Source organism: Chroicocephalus ridibundus, chromosome 2 (assembly GCF_963924245.1).
Source record: "Chroicocephalus ridibundus chromosome 2, bChrRid1.1, whole genome shotgun sequence".
Lineage (NCBI taxonomy): Eukaryota > Metazoa > Chordata > Aves > Charadriiformes > Laridae > Chroicocephalus > Chroicocephalus ridibundus.
In genome coordinates, this window is record NC_086285.1 from 143,071,134 (window position 1) to 143,091,487 (window position 20,354).

General features: G+C 36.9%; 1 protein-coding gene across 1 annotated transcript in view; it reads left to right on the forward strand.

Annotated features, from left to right (window-relative positions):
- CIBAR1 (CBY1 interacting BAR domain containing 1) overlaps nucleotides 1-20,354 on the forward strand; it is a 23,630-nt gene continuing 3,276 nt past the window's right edge. The window contains 10 exon segments of the mRNA XM_063327192.1: nucleotides 1-27; nucleotides 30-100; nucleotides 2,104-2,338; nucleotides 4,910-4,978; nucleotides 9,729-9,830; nucleotides 11,478-11,483; nucleotides 13,183-13,287; nucleotides 14,459-14,572; nucleotides 16,217-16,336; nucleotides 20,241-20,351. Coding sequence (XP_063183262.1) covers nucleotides 1-27; nucleotides 30-100; nucleotides 2,104-2,338; nucleotides 4,910-4,978; nucleotides 9,729-9,830; nucleotides 11,478-11,483; nucleotides 13,183-13,287; nucleotides 14,459-14,572; nucleotides 16,217-16,336; nucleotides 20,241-20,351 — 960 coding nt within the window.

A 20,354-nucleotide genomic window follows, 5' to 3' on the forward strand; every position in this document is an offset into this window, starting at 1 on the left:
ATGGAAACCGAGCGCACGCGGAGCACCGCCCTCCTTCCCGCCGAGCCGCCGCCGCCGCCGCTGCCGCCATGATGCTGCTGGGCCGCGGGCTGGACGCCAGGTAACGGGGCGGGGGAGGCCCCGCAGTGCCGCCACCGCCTGTTGCGGGTCGCTGCCCGTCCCCCGGGAGGCTGGTCCTGGGGGGCGGGGGGGGGCTGGCCGCGTCGCATGGCCTGGCTGGACAGGGGAGGAGGAGGCGGCCCTGTTGCAGTCAGGGTACCTAGGGGGTGCGGGGGGTTCGGGGGGCGATGCGAGGCCCAGTCCCTCCTACAGCAGCTAACCTCCCTGGGGGTAGGGGATCCAACCCCGTTTTCCTCAGGTGAAGGCCGCGAAACTTTTCTAGGCTTAGTGTGCCGCGCAGAGATGGAGTGAAGACTTGCCGATTTAATCGGGCCTCTTCGCTGGTAATTTTGTGGCCGCCTCTAAGCAGTCACAAATAATTAGGAGGGGGAGAAAAAAACCCCAAACTTTTCACACCCCCATCTAAGGAAATGTAGTGTTCATGTCCCAAAATTATTATTTGCATGGGAGTACTGTGAGATCAAAATTGTAGCGCGAGTGAGGAGACACGCTTAAGGCTCCTCCCTGGGAGAGGAACACTTTCTTCCAATAAAACAGGAAAGGAGATGTACCTTTTACTGAAGATTTTATCAGATTAACTTTATTAGTACATAATGAGACTGTTACTTTCACACTTGCTGGGTGAAACCTTTCCTATTCAAATGGTTCTATGCTCAAGCATGTCCTGGAGGACTGAACAACGTACTTGGAATTTTTTTCTTTCTTTGAACAATATGTCTTTTGAACAGTCTTCTAGACTGTTTGCCATGAAGCAACACAACTGGGTTTTTGCCTATAGCAGAACTTTGTCCTGAAATATTTTTCCTGAAGAGTTCCTGAATAAAGGTGTTCTTCATTTGAATTGACTGCATTGTTGTTTAGTCTTAAAGTATTGCATTTCTCCCATTTTTTTCAGATTTTCATGTGTTGTGATACTAAGTCAATATTTAAATATTCATCGGTATTTGGAGTTGGGATAGCTTAAGGGTATGAAGGAAGTTTTCATTTCTGTTCCTCACCATGGCAGTGGTACAAGTGAATCCTCTTGCTGAGAATTCCAGCACTTCACATGAATCACCTCATGTAGACCATGGAGACTTCTTAGGACCCACTACCTGGCACTTACCGTTAGCTAAATTATCCCATAGTTGATTCAGTGAGATCAACAACAACTGGCATGAATTCACTGACACTGATTTGGTTTAATAGTATCACTGAGGCATAACTAAAGCAAGATTACCAAATGATGTAGGAACAGGGAAGCAAAATATCAATTAATTATCAATATTAATTAAAAATTCAGAATAACTTATCTAGATCATTAATAATGAAACATACAGGCATTTGGTTGAAATAAAAAATTGAATTCAAGTATTATAATTAAAAAGAAAATAACTTGTTGGTGTGATGAATGTCCTTTATGTTTTTAGAGTTTCCCCTCTGTACTTGTGTCCATTCACTTTTCTTCTCTAATTTACAGGGATATTTATCCACTGTAGTGCTGAACAGGAGCGGTTTGGTTGGTACCTGTTCACAATTTAAAGAACATTTAATACCTTTACAGATTTGCCCTGTGCTGCCTAATTTCTCCAACCATTGACTTTGTTTAGATTGTAGACTCTTGGAGGAAGCTGCGTGACCCAGTCTTGTTTGAGACCTGCCAGTGTCACCACTATGTTAGTAATTAATACCAACAATAATAGTGAGCTTTTGCTTAACCGCAGGAAGAAAACTTCTGAGCTGATTTTTGTGATTTGGGTTTTCTTCTATTGGATCTTTAAGTATAAATCCTGCTTTTTTTGTTTCTCTGTTTTTCATTCATAAATAAGCACATATGAATCAGTTGTTATAATATTATCTTTTTAAGAATAGATTTCTGTTTTGCACTGAAATTAAATGTCCAAATCATGCACAAATTATTAATAGTATAATAGTTTTTCTTCTGTATGTGTTGTAAACATTCGTCCCCTTCTTATTTTTCACTTATTTTTCTTTGGTATCTAGGGACAATCAGACTAGACAAATACAAGATGCTGTTTCAAATGTGGAAAAACATTTTGGTGAATTGTGCCAAATATTTGCTGGATATGTACGTAAAACTGCCAGACTACGAGACAAAGCAGATCTTCTAGTAAATGAAATATATGCATATGCAGCCACAGAGACACCAAACTTAAAAGTTGGACTGAAAAACTTTGCAGATGAATTTTCCAGACTTCAGGATTATCGCCAGGCAGAGGTACAAAATTAAAGCTGTACATGTTGTGTTTGCCATCTGAACTTTTCAGTTACTTATCTGTGATTAAAAGGGGAAAGATATATTCTGCAGTCATGACAGAAACATGGGAGAAACCACTTTTAAATATATTAGTGGCAGAGCAGGACAGGCTGCCAAAGCATTTATCATTTACTCTGCTAATAACTTTAGTGAAAACTGCCTGTGATTAGTCCTGTTGAAGTCAGTGAAACTATCCATATGAGCACTCACAGAATTGGAGACAGAGCAAATCTTTTATTGGTCTTAGACTTTGGATTATGATTTATGGTTAATAAAGTGTTCTTTTAGTTTTGTGACTTGAGTTGTCTCAAGGTAGCTGAGGTAAAATCAGTCATTTCCCTTTTGCTGAGTCTGCTATCGGAAGTAGTATGGAAGAGGATACTAACCGGAATCCTTCACTGGGCACTGACAGCCCCTCTGAGGTGCTGTTGGGGACCACTGTAGATTTCATAAGTCTGTAGTTCAACATGAGAAGTACAAACTTGATTTGGAACATGTGTGACAATACAGTCGCGTTTCTGCTAGATAAGTTGAGAGTGTAAAGAACGGTGTTTATGCCGCTTACACATCTATGTGCGGGGCCAGTCAAACTGTAACTTATGATCCAGAATTTCAAATGCTGAGATTGAAGAAAAAATGAATTAATTCACTTGTACTCAACCTGGTTTTGGAGTACATATCTGTTCTTTCAGTAGTGTATAGAAAATTCCCACTTACAGTTTTGAAAAGCTAAGAACCATTATAATTTAAAAAAGAGATGAAGGTAGTTGACATTCTTGATATTTTCAGATAGGACCTTTTTTCTTTTAAAAAAAAAAGAAGCATCGCAAGTCTTTCTATATTAGCGAAGTAGAAAAAGAAAACCTTTTAAAAGTAGTTAATCTATGAGGTATCTAGTCTAAGTAGAGGGTGCGAAAACCAAGAAATATGCATGGATCTTTAACAATGTATTTAGGGTCAGATTTTTAACAAGTAATAAGAAATCCAGGGGTGTGGATAGTGTGATTTTTATTTTTTTCCATAAGCTCTTATGCATGTGGCTCCAGCTGAGCCACATGTAGGTCCTTATGTTTCAATTGGTGTAACAGCAACTTATCCCTCTGTTAATAGGGCAAATTTATGTTATGGCCAAAGATGCATGTGAAGTCAGACTGCATGATCTCTCAGTCCATTTTCACCTTTAAACTATGAATCTGTAATTCCAAGGTACCTATCTAACAACTTGAGTTGTCATCTTTCGATTTCTAAGTGTATTTTTAAAAAATGGCATTTGACCAACATCCTCCTACCATGCCTGTCCCCAAGCCACCATTGCCCTTTGAAGGAGACAAGGCAGAATAAGCAAAGGAAAAGAGAAGCTTCTAGCCTTTAAATCAAGTACTCATTTGCTCATACTAATCTCAGCCTTGTTTCTTTTGGGCATTAGGTTAACAGTTTTCATATGTATTGACAATGTGGGCAAGAGAAAAATAGCTTATAAGAGTTATCGATTTCTGGTCTTCAGCTGCAATGCTAGATATATAAATGCTGAGGTGTGAGGTACTTTCACAACATGTGGAATGGTAAGCAAGGAAGACGGGCAGGTTATTTGGTATGTCTACATCATATGTTTCATTTAGACCCTTACTGCCCTATTCCATTCCATTCTATTGGTAGTTTAAGTGAAATTGTTTGACAGTGCCCTGGTAGATTGTAGTCAAGGAGAAATGTTTGCTCAGTTGGCATAGATTTTGGCTGGCTGGTGACTTCCAGTTCAGAGGGGAGTGTAATGTCTGTCCCTTCCCAGTAGAGGTATGCACCTTGTCCTAATGTGGACGTAACAGTGACAGGCCAGATGGTCCAAAGTCATGAGCAGCTTATGCCAGGGCCACTTGGGCAGTATTGTCAATTTTGACAAGCAGGCAGGTCTTATCCTATTGCCTGTCTGACCATATGTAGCTGTTTTTCTAACTAGCAGAACTGAAATAATAATTCAGATGTACTCATCTGTGAGAGCATTCATGCATTTTACACAACCTGTTATTGGTATTTTTAATATTTTCAGTACCTATTATGCTGCTTCCATTCTTTTTTAAGAACAGAAGCATTGTATTTCATACAGTGTGTTTGATAGCAAAGATGATTTAGTCCATAGCAAAGACGGTTTACTCCATAATCTATCAAAAAGTATAGAGCAAATACATTGATCTTTAACTTTAGATAGAAAGCTACAGATATTCAAGATGCAGTATTTGATGTATTTAGTACTCAGTTGTTAGAATCTCCGTGTTTTATTTATCCTTATATATGTTGCCATTGAAAAAAAAGGCGTTCCACTAGAAATCAGCTTGAGCTTCTTGAAATACAAATGACTTACTGGTTAATTTAATTGATTCTGGTTCTTGCAATATTTTTAAAACCTCCCTCCCACTATATTTTCAGCATATATGGACTAAATGCCTAATAAGATGAGTCACTAGTAAATGAATTGTTTTCTGTTTCTGCACACCATAGATGCAGATGATTTTAGTGACCTTGTGATTTCTTTTATAGGTTGACAGGCTTGAAGCCAAGGTTGTTGAACCTCTGAAAAGTTATGGGACCATAGTGAAACTTAAAAGGGTAGGTTAAATGTCTGTTTTCTTACAAGGTACATTTTGGTGTTCTGGCCACTCAGTTGAAAACTAATTTGCAGGGGGGTGTGGTTCTGATTTTTCTGACTGCAGTAATTGGTCCAACTAAATTATATAGTAATATATCTGAATTGAAGCTGTATATATGTTGGAGGAAAAGGCTTTGATGTGAAGAGAAGGATATTCAGACTCTTGGAGCACAAGCAAATGCTAAAAAAAAGCATTGTGGATAGTGTGAAACTTCCTGGATAGTGCAAATTGAGGACGTTTTTCTTTAATAATGTAATTATTTTTATTTAATAATAATAGTTATTATTATTGCTGTTGTTGTTCAGAGTTCCAAAAGGTGAATTATTTGTAATGCTTTTGGCTCATCTATATTCTGCCTTTAACAGCTTTTCTAACTTAGAATTGCATTCTACATTGAAGCTCATAATGTAGAAGACACTTTTTGAAACTGATAAATAGGTAGTGGCCTGAATTCCTCTCTGTCCTGCAAAGTCATCGGGATGACCTGAAGATACACAAAAACCTGAGGTCTCTTCATTCGCTATATTCTGGAAACAGTGTATATAGGGTTTTGAAATATTCTCACAAAGTATCTGTAATTTCTTTCCTCCAGGAGGGATAGCTTGAGCAAGTAAACTTTAGTAAGCAGGTATTAGTTTATAGAATGAAAGCAGTTCTTCGTAATACTCGTATACGTTATAGAGGTTACCTTCATCCTGTAAACTCAAATCTGTATTTGATGTGTATATCTGTATCATAATCTGTATAAATCAGAAGGTAAAATGATCAATATTTGATGGTATTTTATAATACAGAAATCTTACCAGATGTTCATCGGGGTTAATTTGAGTACATTGTGGCATTGCCCCTCAAACAAGCATTTTTCAGATGTTTTTGTTCTTGTATCTTTTCAATATGGTGAAGAAGCGAGTACAGGGTTCAGAATTTACTGCATAGCTATCTCAATTGGTGGTTAGAGAAACAATCATGAAGGAAATGCATCCTGCACTTGAGTAGTACTACATGCGGTAGTCCTTATCAGAGTTGTAGCCTATAGAACCTGTCTCCTAGAATTCGGTATTTTAATAGTTGTTCTGAAACCCAGTTTGTGAGACCTAGATCTGACCTAGTGTATTCTATAGGATATAAATGTTGAGGGTGGAAGACAAGTTTCCTGTGTTCGTGGCAATCGCATTTCTGAGGAGACACAGAGAATGCTGCAGGAATGCTTGGGGTTTCTGAAGCATTGGAGATATGTAAATGTCCTCAGTAAATGCTGAGGACAGAAGCAACTGAAGCCAGGTCATCCCTTGCCATAGAGAATGGCATTTTCTGTTGTCTTTGCCATTCATAGTGCCAGAAAGCATTGCATAATGTTTATCTTAGTTACAGTGAGGAGTACAAGAGCATTCTTAAACTGTAGATGAGATTAACTATTTTATCAACATATCTTTGAACTAAGAGAGACTTCACTAAAGATGTAGGCCATTAAATGACACACACACCACCATTAATGTAAATCTTGGTTACAACTTCAGCTGTCTGGTCTATAGTTATCATTTCTAGACACTGGGACATTTTTAGTGAAAAAGGAAGTTTTGTCACTCATGTGAAGTTAACACAGGGTGCTAGGTGTAAGACTACTGTACCTATAACTACGTTAGCTGATTAAGTAAAACCAGGCGGAATATGTCATTATAGCACTTGCTATAAAGGGGATGTTCTCACTGCTACTTACTGGACCTGCTCCAGGATGTACACAAACTATTTTTGTGCTGTACCTAAAAAGAACTGTTGCAATTTCTGTCAGGTGAGACATCAATGTCCTGTGATGCTAAATGCTTTAAAGAGGCCCAGGTCAATCAGAATAGAGTGTCATTTAACTACTAGTGCAATTAGATTGTTTCATTCACATGTCCTGTCCCAGTAGCTCTCTGGGATGGCATTTGGCAGCTTCAGTGGAACCTACTGTAATATTCTTGTGATGGAATGCAGCTTCAGTAAGATTTTAGCATTTCTTTCTGTTTCATTGTTCTATATATCAATCTTCACTTTTCTGCTTTTTGGCAACTCTGTTCCTGGTTCCTTTTCTTCATATAAAACAGGACATCATAAAACCAAGTTGATCCACCTGCAGAAGAAAGGACTGATTTGCTTTAATAACTTCAGTGACTACAGCAGGTAACAGTACAGTGATGAGGATCCGCCAGCTTGTTGCCTGGTGGATGGACTGTAGCTGTACTTCTGTATAGTTTGAAATTAGATGGCTGACCAGAGTTCTTACGTGTGACTTGAATTCATAATTTAAAGCCAGAGGGACTGTGAATAATTTTATATTCTCTGCATCTGTCATTTATCTCACTGGCTATTACGTTCCATCCCATTTCTCCTTGGGTGTAATTAAAGCATGTTTTCCAAAAACACATCAAATCTTGGTCTGAAGACGTTGAAGGGGAATGTAGGACTGTTTGTGGCAGTTAGTGGTTAGTTGATGTTTGTGGCGTTTTGTTTTAAATGAAAGACTTCACCTAATGTTTGGTTCTTGTTACATGTTCCACTGAGATTAAAGAGCTCGGTGATGCTCTATTTTCTTTCTGGATGAAGGTATTTAGATGCTAGTAAAACAATTTTTCATTCTTTTCAGCTAACTAAAAATGTAGACCTTAGTTCTTTCACCATAATGGCATTTTCCCCAGTTTTTGCATATATATATTAATGGTTTTTTTGGCACCATTTTCAGTTTTTCAACGTCCTAGACAAAATATGTATGTAACTGTGACCTATCTTTGTACATTCAGAATTTGTATATAGCTCCACCACTATAGCTACAGTAGCACCAAATGTTTGTCAGGTTTCGTCTAGCACAGGGAAGTATGATGGCTGTTGTTGCCATAGGGAACAGAGGTAGAGAGGGGAACAGTGCAGTCCCTGTAGGTGTTTCCAAAGTCACTATGTGCTAGAAAAAAAATACTGAATTTTATAATGGTAACTCTAGTGGTTTCTTTAGCGTTCTCAAGTATACTTTGCATGAAAGTCAGAACCCTGTCAGCCGCAGTGTTAAATCTGCTTGACTGTTTTAAATGGGCCTAGAAAGTCAGTGCTGTTGACAGGGCCCAGTCATTAAATAACACTAAACATGCAGCTGTGACTATTAGATACAAGACTGCGGTGTTCTATGGCAAAAATAAATACGTTTTTCTCTTCTCTTTCTCTACCTTTAATTTAAAATAGAAAATGTAAAGCATTAAAATAGCTTTTTCTACTGTTGCTTTTCTTGCAGCTGCATGGTTTTCATAAAGGACAAAGCACCTTCCAGCAGTCTTTCAGATGGCCTTAAAGGTGGTGTAAATTCCCTTTTGAAAGAACAAGCAGCAGAATTAGTTTTAATGGGCTAAAAATGCAGTTTTTATGATCAGAAACCAGCCCTGTGTCCCTGAAGACAAAGCAAAATGCCAGTGACACAAGGACATACAGACAGTAAGGACAGAAACAAGGAAGAAAGTGCGTGTTTTGACCCTCACCTCATGTACAGACTTGTTATTGAAGACACAGCACTTTGAACCTTGGCATGCTTGTGCTTATCATTGACTAGTGATCTGGTCACAGGATCACAGAACTTTGAAAGAGACATGTTCCTGGTTGCATGTCTTTTTGGGTGAAGGAGACCTACAACCATGTTAAAATTCTGAAATTGAGGGAAGGAGCACAGACAGCTTCCCAAGATTATAGTTTTTAATAGCTTAAATCCACTCTTTTCTGGAGTGGTAGATAAATGGGAACTGGCCTTTTTAGAAGAAATGATGGTTTGAATTGCATTGCAAACTCCTGCCCCGGATTTTGTTAGACTGATTCCTTTGGGCTGTATTTCTGCTTGTTCTAAGGTACTGCTGCTTTAAATTAGAGCCATCAAAATTAATGTCATTTCCCATACGAGGGTTAATGGCGTGATAAATATCTGACTGACAATTTTAGATTCCATCTATGCCAAGCTCTTTGCAAACCACAGTTTTATAGCATGAACGAGAATTTGAGAGTGGTGTGTTCTTAAATTGTCACAGATCTTCCTAGAAGTACATCCTGCTTCTCCTTTGTAAATGAGGAGCAAAAATATTTATCAACAGTTTCTGCCTTTTCTATATCAATAAACTTCATCTTCTCCAGCTACATCATTACAAGGATGTATTTTGTTCCAAATGTATTTACACACTAACTGCATATGTAAATATGCAGTTTAATCCTCTCAGCCATGGATTTTCTGTGGCACCTTAAGATCTGTGTAGCAGTTCTTCATAACCTCCGATTGGTACTTAACTGCTGCCTGTTTTGGGTTTTCTCTTACCTATTTATTTGATGCCACTTTTTAGTTCAAATCCCGCCTTTATTCCATTGCTAAGCCTGGAATGGGCTTGTTTTCTTACTGCTTTGAGGATGTCAGCTTTTGACGATCTACTGTACTTTTCATGAAAAGCTGTAAATATCTTTTTTCCCCACATTTTAAATTACAGTGTGTGCTACAGAGTTGTGCAAGGTGCTAAACTCTCTTGGTCCCCGTTGACTTCTCTTTCAGGGGATCATTTAACAGGATAAGATCAGTAAAACATGGTTTTGTTTAAAGCAGTTCTCTTCATGTTTTCTAGGCAGTGCATGTATGAAGAAAAGTATGTTTTGTATTATCCTAAATCTGTTATCCTAGATCTATTTCAAACATGTGTAAAACATTTTCTTTTCAGGATGATCTTAAAGCAACTTTAACGGCAAAGAACCGAGAAGCCAAGCAATTATCTCAACTGGAAAAGACACGTCAGCGGAATCCATCGGATCGACACATTATTGTATCCTGTATTTCTAGTGGCTATAAGAATTTCTTGGGAATTAAACTATTGCGTTTAGAAAGTAATAAGAGAAGAATGCTCTTTAGGTGGGATATGGGTTTCCTCCAGCTGTGAGGTCAAGTGTGAAAGGAAAGTTGTTCTTCTGCTAGGAGAATACTCAACCAGACTATTCTTCTTTTGAAAGATCAGTGACCCTCCCCAGTTTACTATTTTGTATCACAGAGAGAAAAATTAAGCCTCCACAGAATTTCTATTAAACTCTTATTGAAGTTTCAAATTCTGAAGCAATTAGAATCTAGGAAATGCCAAAATAAAGGTGATCAAGGCAATTCTACTTCAGTCCCTTTATGCCCATGTATTATGATACTGCATTTAAGTTCATGATGATGGGCTGCTTATTTTTTCTTACACTTCAGCGTTGGACTCAGGAGTGAAGCAGTCCTATTCTTTATAAGATTTCATCAACTTTATTTCAGAAATTAGGATCTTTCTAGTGACTGGCGCATGGGATTGCAGAAAGAGAGAAAATGATTGTGATGGTCAAATGCCACTCAGGAGAATTGTGTTTTATTTTGGTCTCTGCTAAAGAATTCCCATTTAATATTAACCATATTGGTTAAATCAAGTGATGACTAATTAGACTTCCTTGTGTAATAAAGACACAAAAATGTCAGCCATAGGGTTGGGACTTGAGCTGTGATGCAGAGTTCTCTTCCATTACAATTACGCGAGTAAATGATGACAGTACACTATTCTCCCCAAAGGGAGACTGGTCCCATTTTTCTCCCTCTTGTGCTAACTCCCAGTTGATTTCATGGCTATATGGCTGGCAGCTAGCTTGTTTCTCCTCTCTTTGCTAAGCTACTCTCAAATATCCTTCATATAACACCTGTGTTTTCTGTATTTAAAAGACTTTGCTTGAAGACTTATTAAATCTCAGTACAGTCTGGTTTTGCATATGGCGAAAGGAACCAAACGCTACGTATTTGGATTTTAAAGTGATCAACACAAAATGCATAAAAAGTATTGGGAGTAGGAATATGTTCGTTTGCTTTTGAGGATGTATGCAGGTCAGCTTTTAGGTCTGAGAGAGGCTTTGCCATGTTCGTTAGCATAGCTGTTTGGCTCCAGCAGTGGTTCTCTTGAGCAACTGTGATGTTTCAGCAGCGAACAACTTTGGCCACAGATAACAATGGATCTGGACTCGCTTCCAGATTTCAAGTTCATGTTATAAAATGTGGGGGTAGTAGTTTGAAAAGAAAACTTTACTGTTGTGGGATTTTTTTAATATAAAAATGCCAAAATAGATTATATTTTTTTTCTGAAATAGTCTACCTAGGTTGTCTGACGTATATATTTTATTTTTTTAAATAAATAAATAACCAAACCCTCAGTCCAAGACAAACAGTTATCCAGAAATATTTTTGCCTGGGTATTTGAATTCTAGCAAAGCTACAACAAACTGTAAGTAATGTCTTATGGCAGGAAGCTTCAGGGAACATAACAATAGCAGTCTCCAATTATACAGAAGTTTTGAAATATCTGAGGTTAAATACCGCACAATATATTAAAAGTAGAAGTGAAAACAGATTCTTTTATCAATATTAATTGTTATTTTGCCATTTTTTCCTTTACTAATATTTCCAGTCACAGGTGAGTGTTTCAGAAGAGAAAATATCAAACTGCTGTTGTGCAAACTATGCAGCTTCTGCAAGTTTAGACATTGCACTCTACAATAAACAAAATTCCTTTCCCAAAGCCTCTGCACACAAAATCTGGCCCGCCTATTTAGGATGGATCGAGAAGATAATAGTTTATTATCATAGAAATAACATACTGTGGATGTGTAATGGCTGCTTATGCGTAACAGCTGCCTTCATTTACAGAGAGTGACTGATTGTAATAATAGAGAATACACAAAATTTTTTTTCTTACTATGTTTCCTTCCTGTGTTTTGGGCAAAATCAAGAAAGGGAGATGACCATGTGACCTTATGTACTACTAAAGTTCATTACCAATTTTTTTTGCCCAGTAATGGCAAAATTGTGTCTATGACACAATTAAGCCGTTTTTGTAAGGAGATTGTTTCAAATTGATAATCTTGTAATATAAGGTTACCAGATTTTAATGAAAGAAAAAGCAGTGACAGAGCACGCCTTAGGTTTCCATATGTGCATATCATTAAAAACTAGATCATGGGAACTGGGCCTATGGTGTCCATTTCCATTTTTTAACATGGAAACTCTTAAGTTGCAGTGTTGTATAAATGGGAAGAATCCTATGTCTTGATCGTAGGATAAAATTACTTGATCCATATACTATTTCCATATCCCAGGACAGAATAGATTCCTGATGATACACACTGACAGAGCCTGTAAGTAAATACTGTCTTGGGAAAATAAAGTAAGTTTAGATACAAATTTTGCGGTCTTTCAAGTGCAAGCTCTTACATCTTTACATCATTATTTTGTAATACTACACAGTTCTCAGACTTTACTTAACCAGAATAGCTGTGATATCTTTATTTAAATGATAGCGTGTGTTTTTATACAGTTCATAGTTATATCTAATTAAAATATCTATCTAAAATGCTTTTTGTAGTAACAAAATAAGAAAACCTGTGTATTTATACATTAGGGATTGTTTGGCATGTCCCCTTCTCAGTGCCCTGTTGAAGATGGTTTTTTATAAAATATTTTAATAATATAAAAATACTAAAAATACAAAATACCTAAAATGCTTTTGGATCCAAACATTATATTAACTCTAGTCTGCTGACTGAGATACAGGAGAAGTGCATTAGTTCCAGCTGTTGCTCTATTGTCTGTTTAAATAATTTACAATAACTTGGTAAGACGAGGTTGAGCACGACACTGGAAAAGATTTTAGATGCAGCAGGTTGATCTGCACTTGAAAATAAGGGGTGATCTTTTCCACTACTCATCCACCACTCTGGCCTGTGCACTCCTTTACACCAGCTTAAAAAAAAGCTTAACTTTTCTGAAGGGTAAACCCTTGTGCTGGGTTAATTCCCTGAACCCAGCCATTGTGTCATCAGCGGAGTGTCAGGGCTGGCTCAGTGGAATTAGCAGATGATTTTTACAGAAAATGGGTTAGGGCAGTGGGACTTCCCCAACTGGCTGCAGCTAGTCATTTTTCATGTTTCAGATCAAAGTCACAATGGCTTAGAAGGCATTGTTATTTGTTTGTTAAGCTACAAAAAAATTTACAAATACAGTAACACAGATGTGTAGTATTTTGAAAACCCAGACTTAAATGTTTTCATGGCATTTGGAGCAAGTATCTTTGTATCAAATACAGGACTAATTTCGCCTTTGTGTTACTTTACTAGGCTGAAAGTGAATTGCAGAGGGCTTCACTGGATGCAACTCGAACAACTCGGCAATTAGAGGAAACCATTGATAATTTTGAGAAACAGAAAATAAAGGACATAAAAGTATGTGCACTCACATTTCAATATATGACATCGTGTTTCATCTTGCATAATAAAATTACTATAGCTACTCTTTGGCAAGATTAGCAACATTTAGTATTAATTTAAGCCTACATAATCTTGTTGTATTCGTGAATATTTCATAATCCAAATATCATGAACTTTGCAATTAAAAAAACCCAGTTCATTATTATTACAGTTTACTGAATTCAGAATTTTCTTGTATCAGATTGTTTAGCATCTGCACCTTCCAACAGTTGCTGTGTTCTACTTTACTGGCAGCTGCATTTGTTAGTGCAACGATATATGTGGATTAATAACAGCAAAATTAACAGAAATAGTAATAATAAAATATTTATCCATGCTGAAATTTGTGTAGGTTACTGTAGTTAAAAGTTTTACGGATGCAGAAAGCACTGAATGCTCAGTGAGTGCAAGTAAGCAAAGCTTTCATTTCTCTCTCAAACATTAGGTGGCTTAAGTCCCAAAGACTATAGTGACTGAAAAACACTCGCATTATGTGATTTCAAATTTAATTATAAAATTGCTGAAGTGAGATACTTTTTTTATTGGGGGGGAAATAAAAAAAAAAAAGACAGACTAGATAGGAAAGAATGAAAGATGGCTGAAAAACCCAACCAACCAACCAGTACTTGATGTTAGAGTAATATGAAAAAGACTGTGTGAGTTCTGAAGATGTCATCATTAAGTGGTTTTGTGTATATAAATAATATTTTATTATATAAAATATTATATAAAATATAGAAGTATCTGTAAATTATAGATACATATATAATTTACAGATAATTTATCCCCAACCCCTTAAAGAAACTTGCTATCAATAAAGCAAAAATCCACTGACTACAACTTGTGAATACATGTCAGGGAATATCAAATGAGTTTTCAGCTAGACATTTTATTTACTCCTAATGAGCCTTCACTTTTCAAGTGTTTACTTAGAATTTAGTATGAAATGACAACTGCGCAAGTGACAGCCCAGCCAGAATACATTTTTAATTTCTAAAATTCAGGTCTGACTACTTTAAAAGTACTAGGTATCATGCAGTTATTTGTATCATATAAATACCAAGTACAGAATTCGGTAATTTCTTGTATTTGAAGTGGAAATGTACTTTACTGCATTAAGAAAACCTTTGTTTTCATTTGCTTTTAGAACATATTTTCTGAATTTATAACTATTGAAATGTTATTCCATGGGAAAGCTTTAGAAATATATACTGCTGCCTACCAAAATATCCAAAATATTGATGAAAACGAAGATCTAGAGGTAAGAGTGATTAAGATTTGCTTTTCAGTTTACTTACTACATAAAAACATTTTTCACACTTTGGGGCTATACACGTCCCAGACAGAAAATGCAACATATGTTTCAGGTTCCCAGAACAAACTTTGTATGTATACTGAGCCCTTTTCTACACTTCTCCTGCAAGAGCGTGCAGGTTTATAAACTCAGAGATTTTAAAAACAGAAAAGAACTGCAGGGTCAATCTATTATTTCCCACAAAATACAGATAAGAGATTTTTCTTAAATGAACTGTCATTCCAAGCTCAGATAATCATAGTTCTTAAAGAATACTTCTGCAGTGGATCTCACTGTAAAGATGGACAGTAAGAGAAAATCTTACACTGCTCTGATAAGATGTTCTAAAGACTAATTAGTTCATTAAAAATCTCTATTCTTTCTATTCCGAGTTTTGTTTGCTTGTTTTCATCTTTCAATCATTGGTTTTTATTAGGCTGTTCTAGAATTAAGAGACATTTGCTACCAAATTGTTTTTTGTGCCTTGTGGCAATTACAGCTTCAAGTCACCCTGTCTGTTCTCTTTGAGTTATAGTCTCTCTTTCCCAAGATATGTTTTTCAGTCCTTTATTCATTCTTGCAGTTTTTCTGGATGTTGGGCCTTTAAACTTACTGTCATTGAAATGTATGTTGTGTATATGTGTTCGGTTTGTCAACAAAGTTGTATCAGTTTTGGTCTTGGTTTTGTAAATCTTATCAGTACTAATTTTATTTTTCCCATGACATAGCTCAGGACCAAGGATGGCAGTATTCAGTTAGCGCGAGACATACAAAATCATGATTCTTCAGTGACAGTCACATTTGAAACTATTTGGTATTTTTACTTCTTTAAACTATGCCATGGAAATTTTGTACTATTCTGGTTTCACAATTAAAATATCATGTGGCACCAATTAAAAACATCCTTTCAGCCACTACTTTATCTTTCACAACCAAATTTCTAATCTCTTTTTAAATTTTCTCTTAATTGGACAATATTTACTTTGCATAAAAATATTGACTGACCATAATTCTAACATCTTCCTTGACTTTATTAATAGAGTCTTGCATGAATAGCTTTATTATTTTTAGTATCAGGCTGTTAGTCTAATAATTTACTCTTTTTGGCTATTGGAAGGTACTTGCAAATATAATGGATATTATAGTCTCCCCTCTATTATAAGGGTTTTCCCAAATTTTTCTTGAGCTGCATATCTCCTGAACATTTCAGGTAAAATCTCTCTGATGTAGCTGTGACTGGCAGCAAGGATTTACTTGTGAACGGGCTAAGATTTCCTCTCCCCGAGAAATGGAGAGCCTGAAGGGCATCGCTGGGGCTCGCCTGAAACTCAGCCACATATGTTGGTGGGAAACCATTGCAGTTTTCTGCTTGCAAATCCCCTCAGATATCTGAAGAATGTTTACTTTGACCACGTAAATGTGTTGGTATGTCTCAGATTGAGCAAGGATGTTGTTTCAGCTAAAAGTGATCAATCCAAACTACAGCTGATGCATACCTCTCTAGCAGGTTTAATTGTCCAATGCTGCATTTTTGTTAGCTTCAGTCTTGCTGATTGGTAGCTTGCAAGCTGTATCATGGCACCCAAGTCACAGCTTTCTTCATTTGAACAGGTTTTTCGGAGCTCACTTTATCCACCAGACTATCAGTCACGCTTAGACATCGTTCGCGCAAATTCAAAGTCCCCCCTGCAAAGAACTGGCTCCTTAAAATCTTCATTGAGGACAGTACAGGTAAGAAAGAAAAATTAAATGCTAGATCACTGTATTAAAAGAATGTCTTAAGTAGAACCTTAGATAATGTACATGTATCCACTATGTTTACTCAGTTCAGGACAGTTACAAAGGTAAAGAGACTTCCAAGATCATAAAGATCATATTAAGCTTTTAATAATGCAGCTTCTAAGTATCATTTTTATTTGAGGAAAAGACAAAATCAGGTTTTAAAGCTGCGTTGTTTCCTTTTGAAAAATACCATTTCCAGCGATACTATTTCTTTCATCAACAAACTGTGGCATCTTGCAGAGAAAAGATCTATGAGCTTAATGGAAACCGAAGTGACGTTCTTTAAATAACATGCATATTCTTAGTCTCAGTATCCAGATTCTAGAGTGTGGATTCTCTACCAGATCCAAGCTCAGACTAGCGATACCCGCTAGCAGCAGAGCGAACCCATGACCGACAGACCTTTCCTTTTGTACTCTGAAAATTCAGAGCAGCTGAGGAAAAGGAGGATGATAAAAATAAGTGAAATAGATGGAGAAAGTGCCGCTGCTTTTGAAGCAGCTACCTTGCAAAAATCTTTGATGCTTGTTTGCAACAGTAAACTTGCAGACATTGCAAAATGGCTAAATTATTTTTTTATTTATTGCAGCCTTAATCCTGTAACTAAGATGAGTCTTACCAGTGTTTCAGTTAAAGACAAAGATGAACAAATTTAAAATGCACTCATCCCACTTTTCTTCTTTGGATAGAATCATGCATTGATATTGTAATACTAAAAGTTTTCTTGACTTCATTTGCACCATTTCCCCTTCCCTGCTCTCAACACAGAAAGGATCAATTATTACAGTTGAGTTATTCTGTTGTTGAAAGTATGAGTCATGCCATCTGAAAAGATAAAAAGAATCCAGTGATTCGGTGCATGAAGACCAACCTTGACTTTGAATAAGGGGTCTGTCCTCTCTATCAAACAACCAAATTCCATGTTTAAGCTACTTCAGAAAATATTTACCCATTCCTTTTTTTGAAGACCAGAAGAAGCTGTCAAAAGTCTGTTGCCATCTTCCTTGAGAACTTCCTGCACTGCTGTAAAACTGCACCAAGGGTATAAAAGCATCTGTAATTACTTGGAGGTACCACAGATAGCTATGTTTTGGACTGTCTTTAAAAAAACAAACAAACAAAAAACCCCAAAATGTATGTACATTGTGATTTCTCTTAGAGATGGAGTGGAACTCCATTTTGACCAACTTGCAAGTTTACCTTACTCTTCTCTTTTAGCTCTAACTTCAGATGTTAATGTTCTCATAACCTCTCACTGGAATATCTCTAAAGAACAGGAAGTCATCTACACCCAGAGCAAAACTGCAGTACATTTCAGTTACTGGGCTCTGCAGTCTATCTGCAGAGGAGGATCACATGGCAGGAAAAAGGGGTGGAACACCCTACTAATGCAGTCACTCTAGGGCAGTAAAGAAGAGGGAGGCATCCTGTTCCGCACGCCCCCTACGCTGCCCCTTGTGATTGTGCAAAGAGTATGTTGCATCAGGATCAGTACCTTGAATTACACTCAGGGCTCTAATCTCTGGAACCCATTAATCGGGAGCAAAAACATCTATGCACCAGGAAAGCTTTTTTTTTTTTTGTAGGATGGCTCCCCATAATGAGAAAACCTCTTTAGGGGTTCAGGTCTTTTTTAAAACATGACTATTGCAGGTATTTAGTTTTACTCAAGTTCTGAAAAGGCTATTTAAGTTTTCACGACAATGCTTTGTAAGGCCCTTCGTTTTGCACTTTATTTGGCAATTTATCGTTTTACTGATTCAGGCTGGTACGCTTCTATTTTAGACAGAACTATAGCAGAAGGGAATGACCTCTTCCAGATATTTTAAATCAAACTTAATTACACGAGTTTTATCCACATGCATTTAATATAGCCAACTGTTCTGCACCTGCCCTCTAAGACAGCAAAGTATCAATTTAACCACGGTTGAAAATATTTGCATCCAGGTGTTGCGACACTGCCTGCTGTGCAAGACATGAGGAGAGAATTGCCGCACTTTCTGTAGTAGCACATGCGGTGAAACATGCAGCTCAGCAGCTTAAGCAAGGATAGTCATCACCTACGTGTAAACTTAGAGAAGTCATTTTCACCTAAAATTGTTTATGAGCAACAAAATATCAGATTCCATTAAATTTTTTAAACTATTTTGTCAGCAGTAAGTAATCAAAAATTAAATTTTCAAGTACTGGTATTGTTCTAGCTTTATGGCAAAATAACACGGATTTAAATTGCCCGGTTTCCTTTTTCACGTTCCTTACTCTGATACAGTTTGGATCTTAGGTTAGCCATCTTGCCGCCACCTCACCACCACCAGTGACAATATTTAATTTACTTAGTTTAATTACAGCATGGTCAGAGGTACTTTAGTAAGCAGAAGAAAGCCTTAAAGCCAAAATAGCACCTCTTATTTCAAAAAAAGGGGAAGAGGGAGCTTTTATTCAGAAACAGGATTGAAGTTCTGCTTAAGAATTTCAGATGCTCATAACAAGGAAACACTTGGGAAATTAGTCTAGCCATTGAAAGGAAGCTACCTTAACAGGCTCAATCTGCAGCGCTCCTTAATCTCCAATTACAAATCAGTGTCATTGTCTTTTTCTTCTTTCACAGAATGACAGATTGCTGGTTTAGGCATTTAGACTCAAGTTAACCCAGCTTCATCCAATGATTAACTCCATTTTCTGTTATGTTCAGAGATTTGTAAGCAAGAATTTGCTTCAAACTAAATTATGTACTTTGTGAGCACCAACAAGATTTAAGGATTTTTCTGCTTTCTTTAGTTACAATGATTGCAGTTTGCTTTATGCACACACAAAAAACTTTTGTTACATACATAGCTGTATGAATTATGAAATCTCAGAAGTCAAATTTAATAACCAGCATTTAAGGACTTTTAAAATAGGGGGGTGTTTACACACACACAAAAAAAAAAACAAGTTTTGTCTTCAATACTGAAGTTTTGTTGTATCACTGTATGTGAGAAACTCAGAAACTATAACCAAAATTAGAGCTGCAGATGCCCTTAGAGAATTGCTGAACCTAAAATAATTTTTCAAAAGCATTCCAGATGACTTGGATAACTATCTCTGAGTTTAACGTTCCTTTTCTCATGGGGAAAGAAAAAAAAAAATCCATATATTCTACTTTAAATTGTAAATGTTACATCTTCTGTGAAGAATCTATCTTCAATAGGGATTAGATTGAGCCCTTATTAGAAAAAAGGATAGATGGCAGAATCTGTCAGATGAGATGAAAGCTTAGCAGCTGGCACTTGTTTTTAACATTTGATGAACCAAAAAAGGACTACAGTATAATTCTGAAGGGCAAGTGCTGATCAGCAGGGAAAGAAGTTCATATATGAATCAAGACTTTTCTAGTGTAAAGTTTGTGTAATTTATTCTCAAAAACAGCTTTCAGCAGCATAGTGTCGAGTTTTTCATTTAACTGAAGAGGTTTGATGTCTTCGAGGTAAGATTGTGCCTTAATACTCATCTCAGCCTGCTGTCTTAACAGCCAGCTCAGAAAAAAACTGACTTAACGTCTTGTTGATTTTTAACATTAATTCAATCAATGAATAGTTTTTCCTATCCTATAATAGTTCTCAGGACCATGGGGATTTTTTTAGCTTTTAAAAATCATTACTGTATTTATATTCTGTGCCATACCTGTTTCTGTTGGCAATGTGCATGTTACTAGAAACTGAAGGGTTAAGGCATAAACAATTTACCCCACCCCCCACCCCCCTAAATTAAAAAACCTGTAAGTACTTAGGCTGGAAATACCAACAGAGAATTGTTTTTTCTTTCAGGAGAACAAACACTTGATTTACTTGGGTTGGATTTTTTGTTTTAACAGATTTCCAGCAGTTTGCTAAAAAAAGACGAAGAGGAGGAGGAGGAAGATGAAGATGAGGAAGAGGAGGAGGAGGAGGAGGAAGAGGAGGAGGAATTAGATGCTACTAAGGAAGTG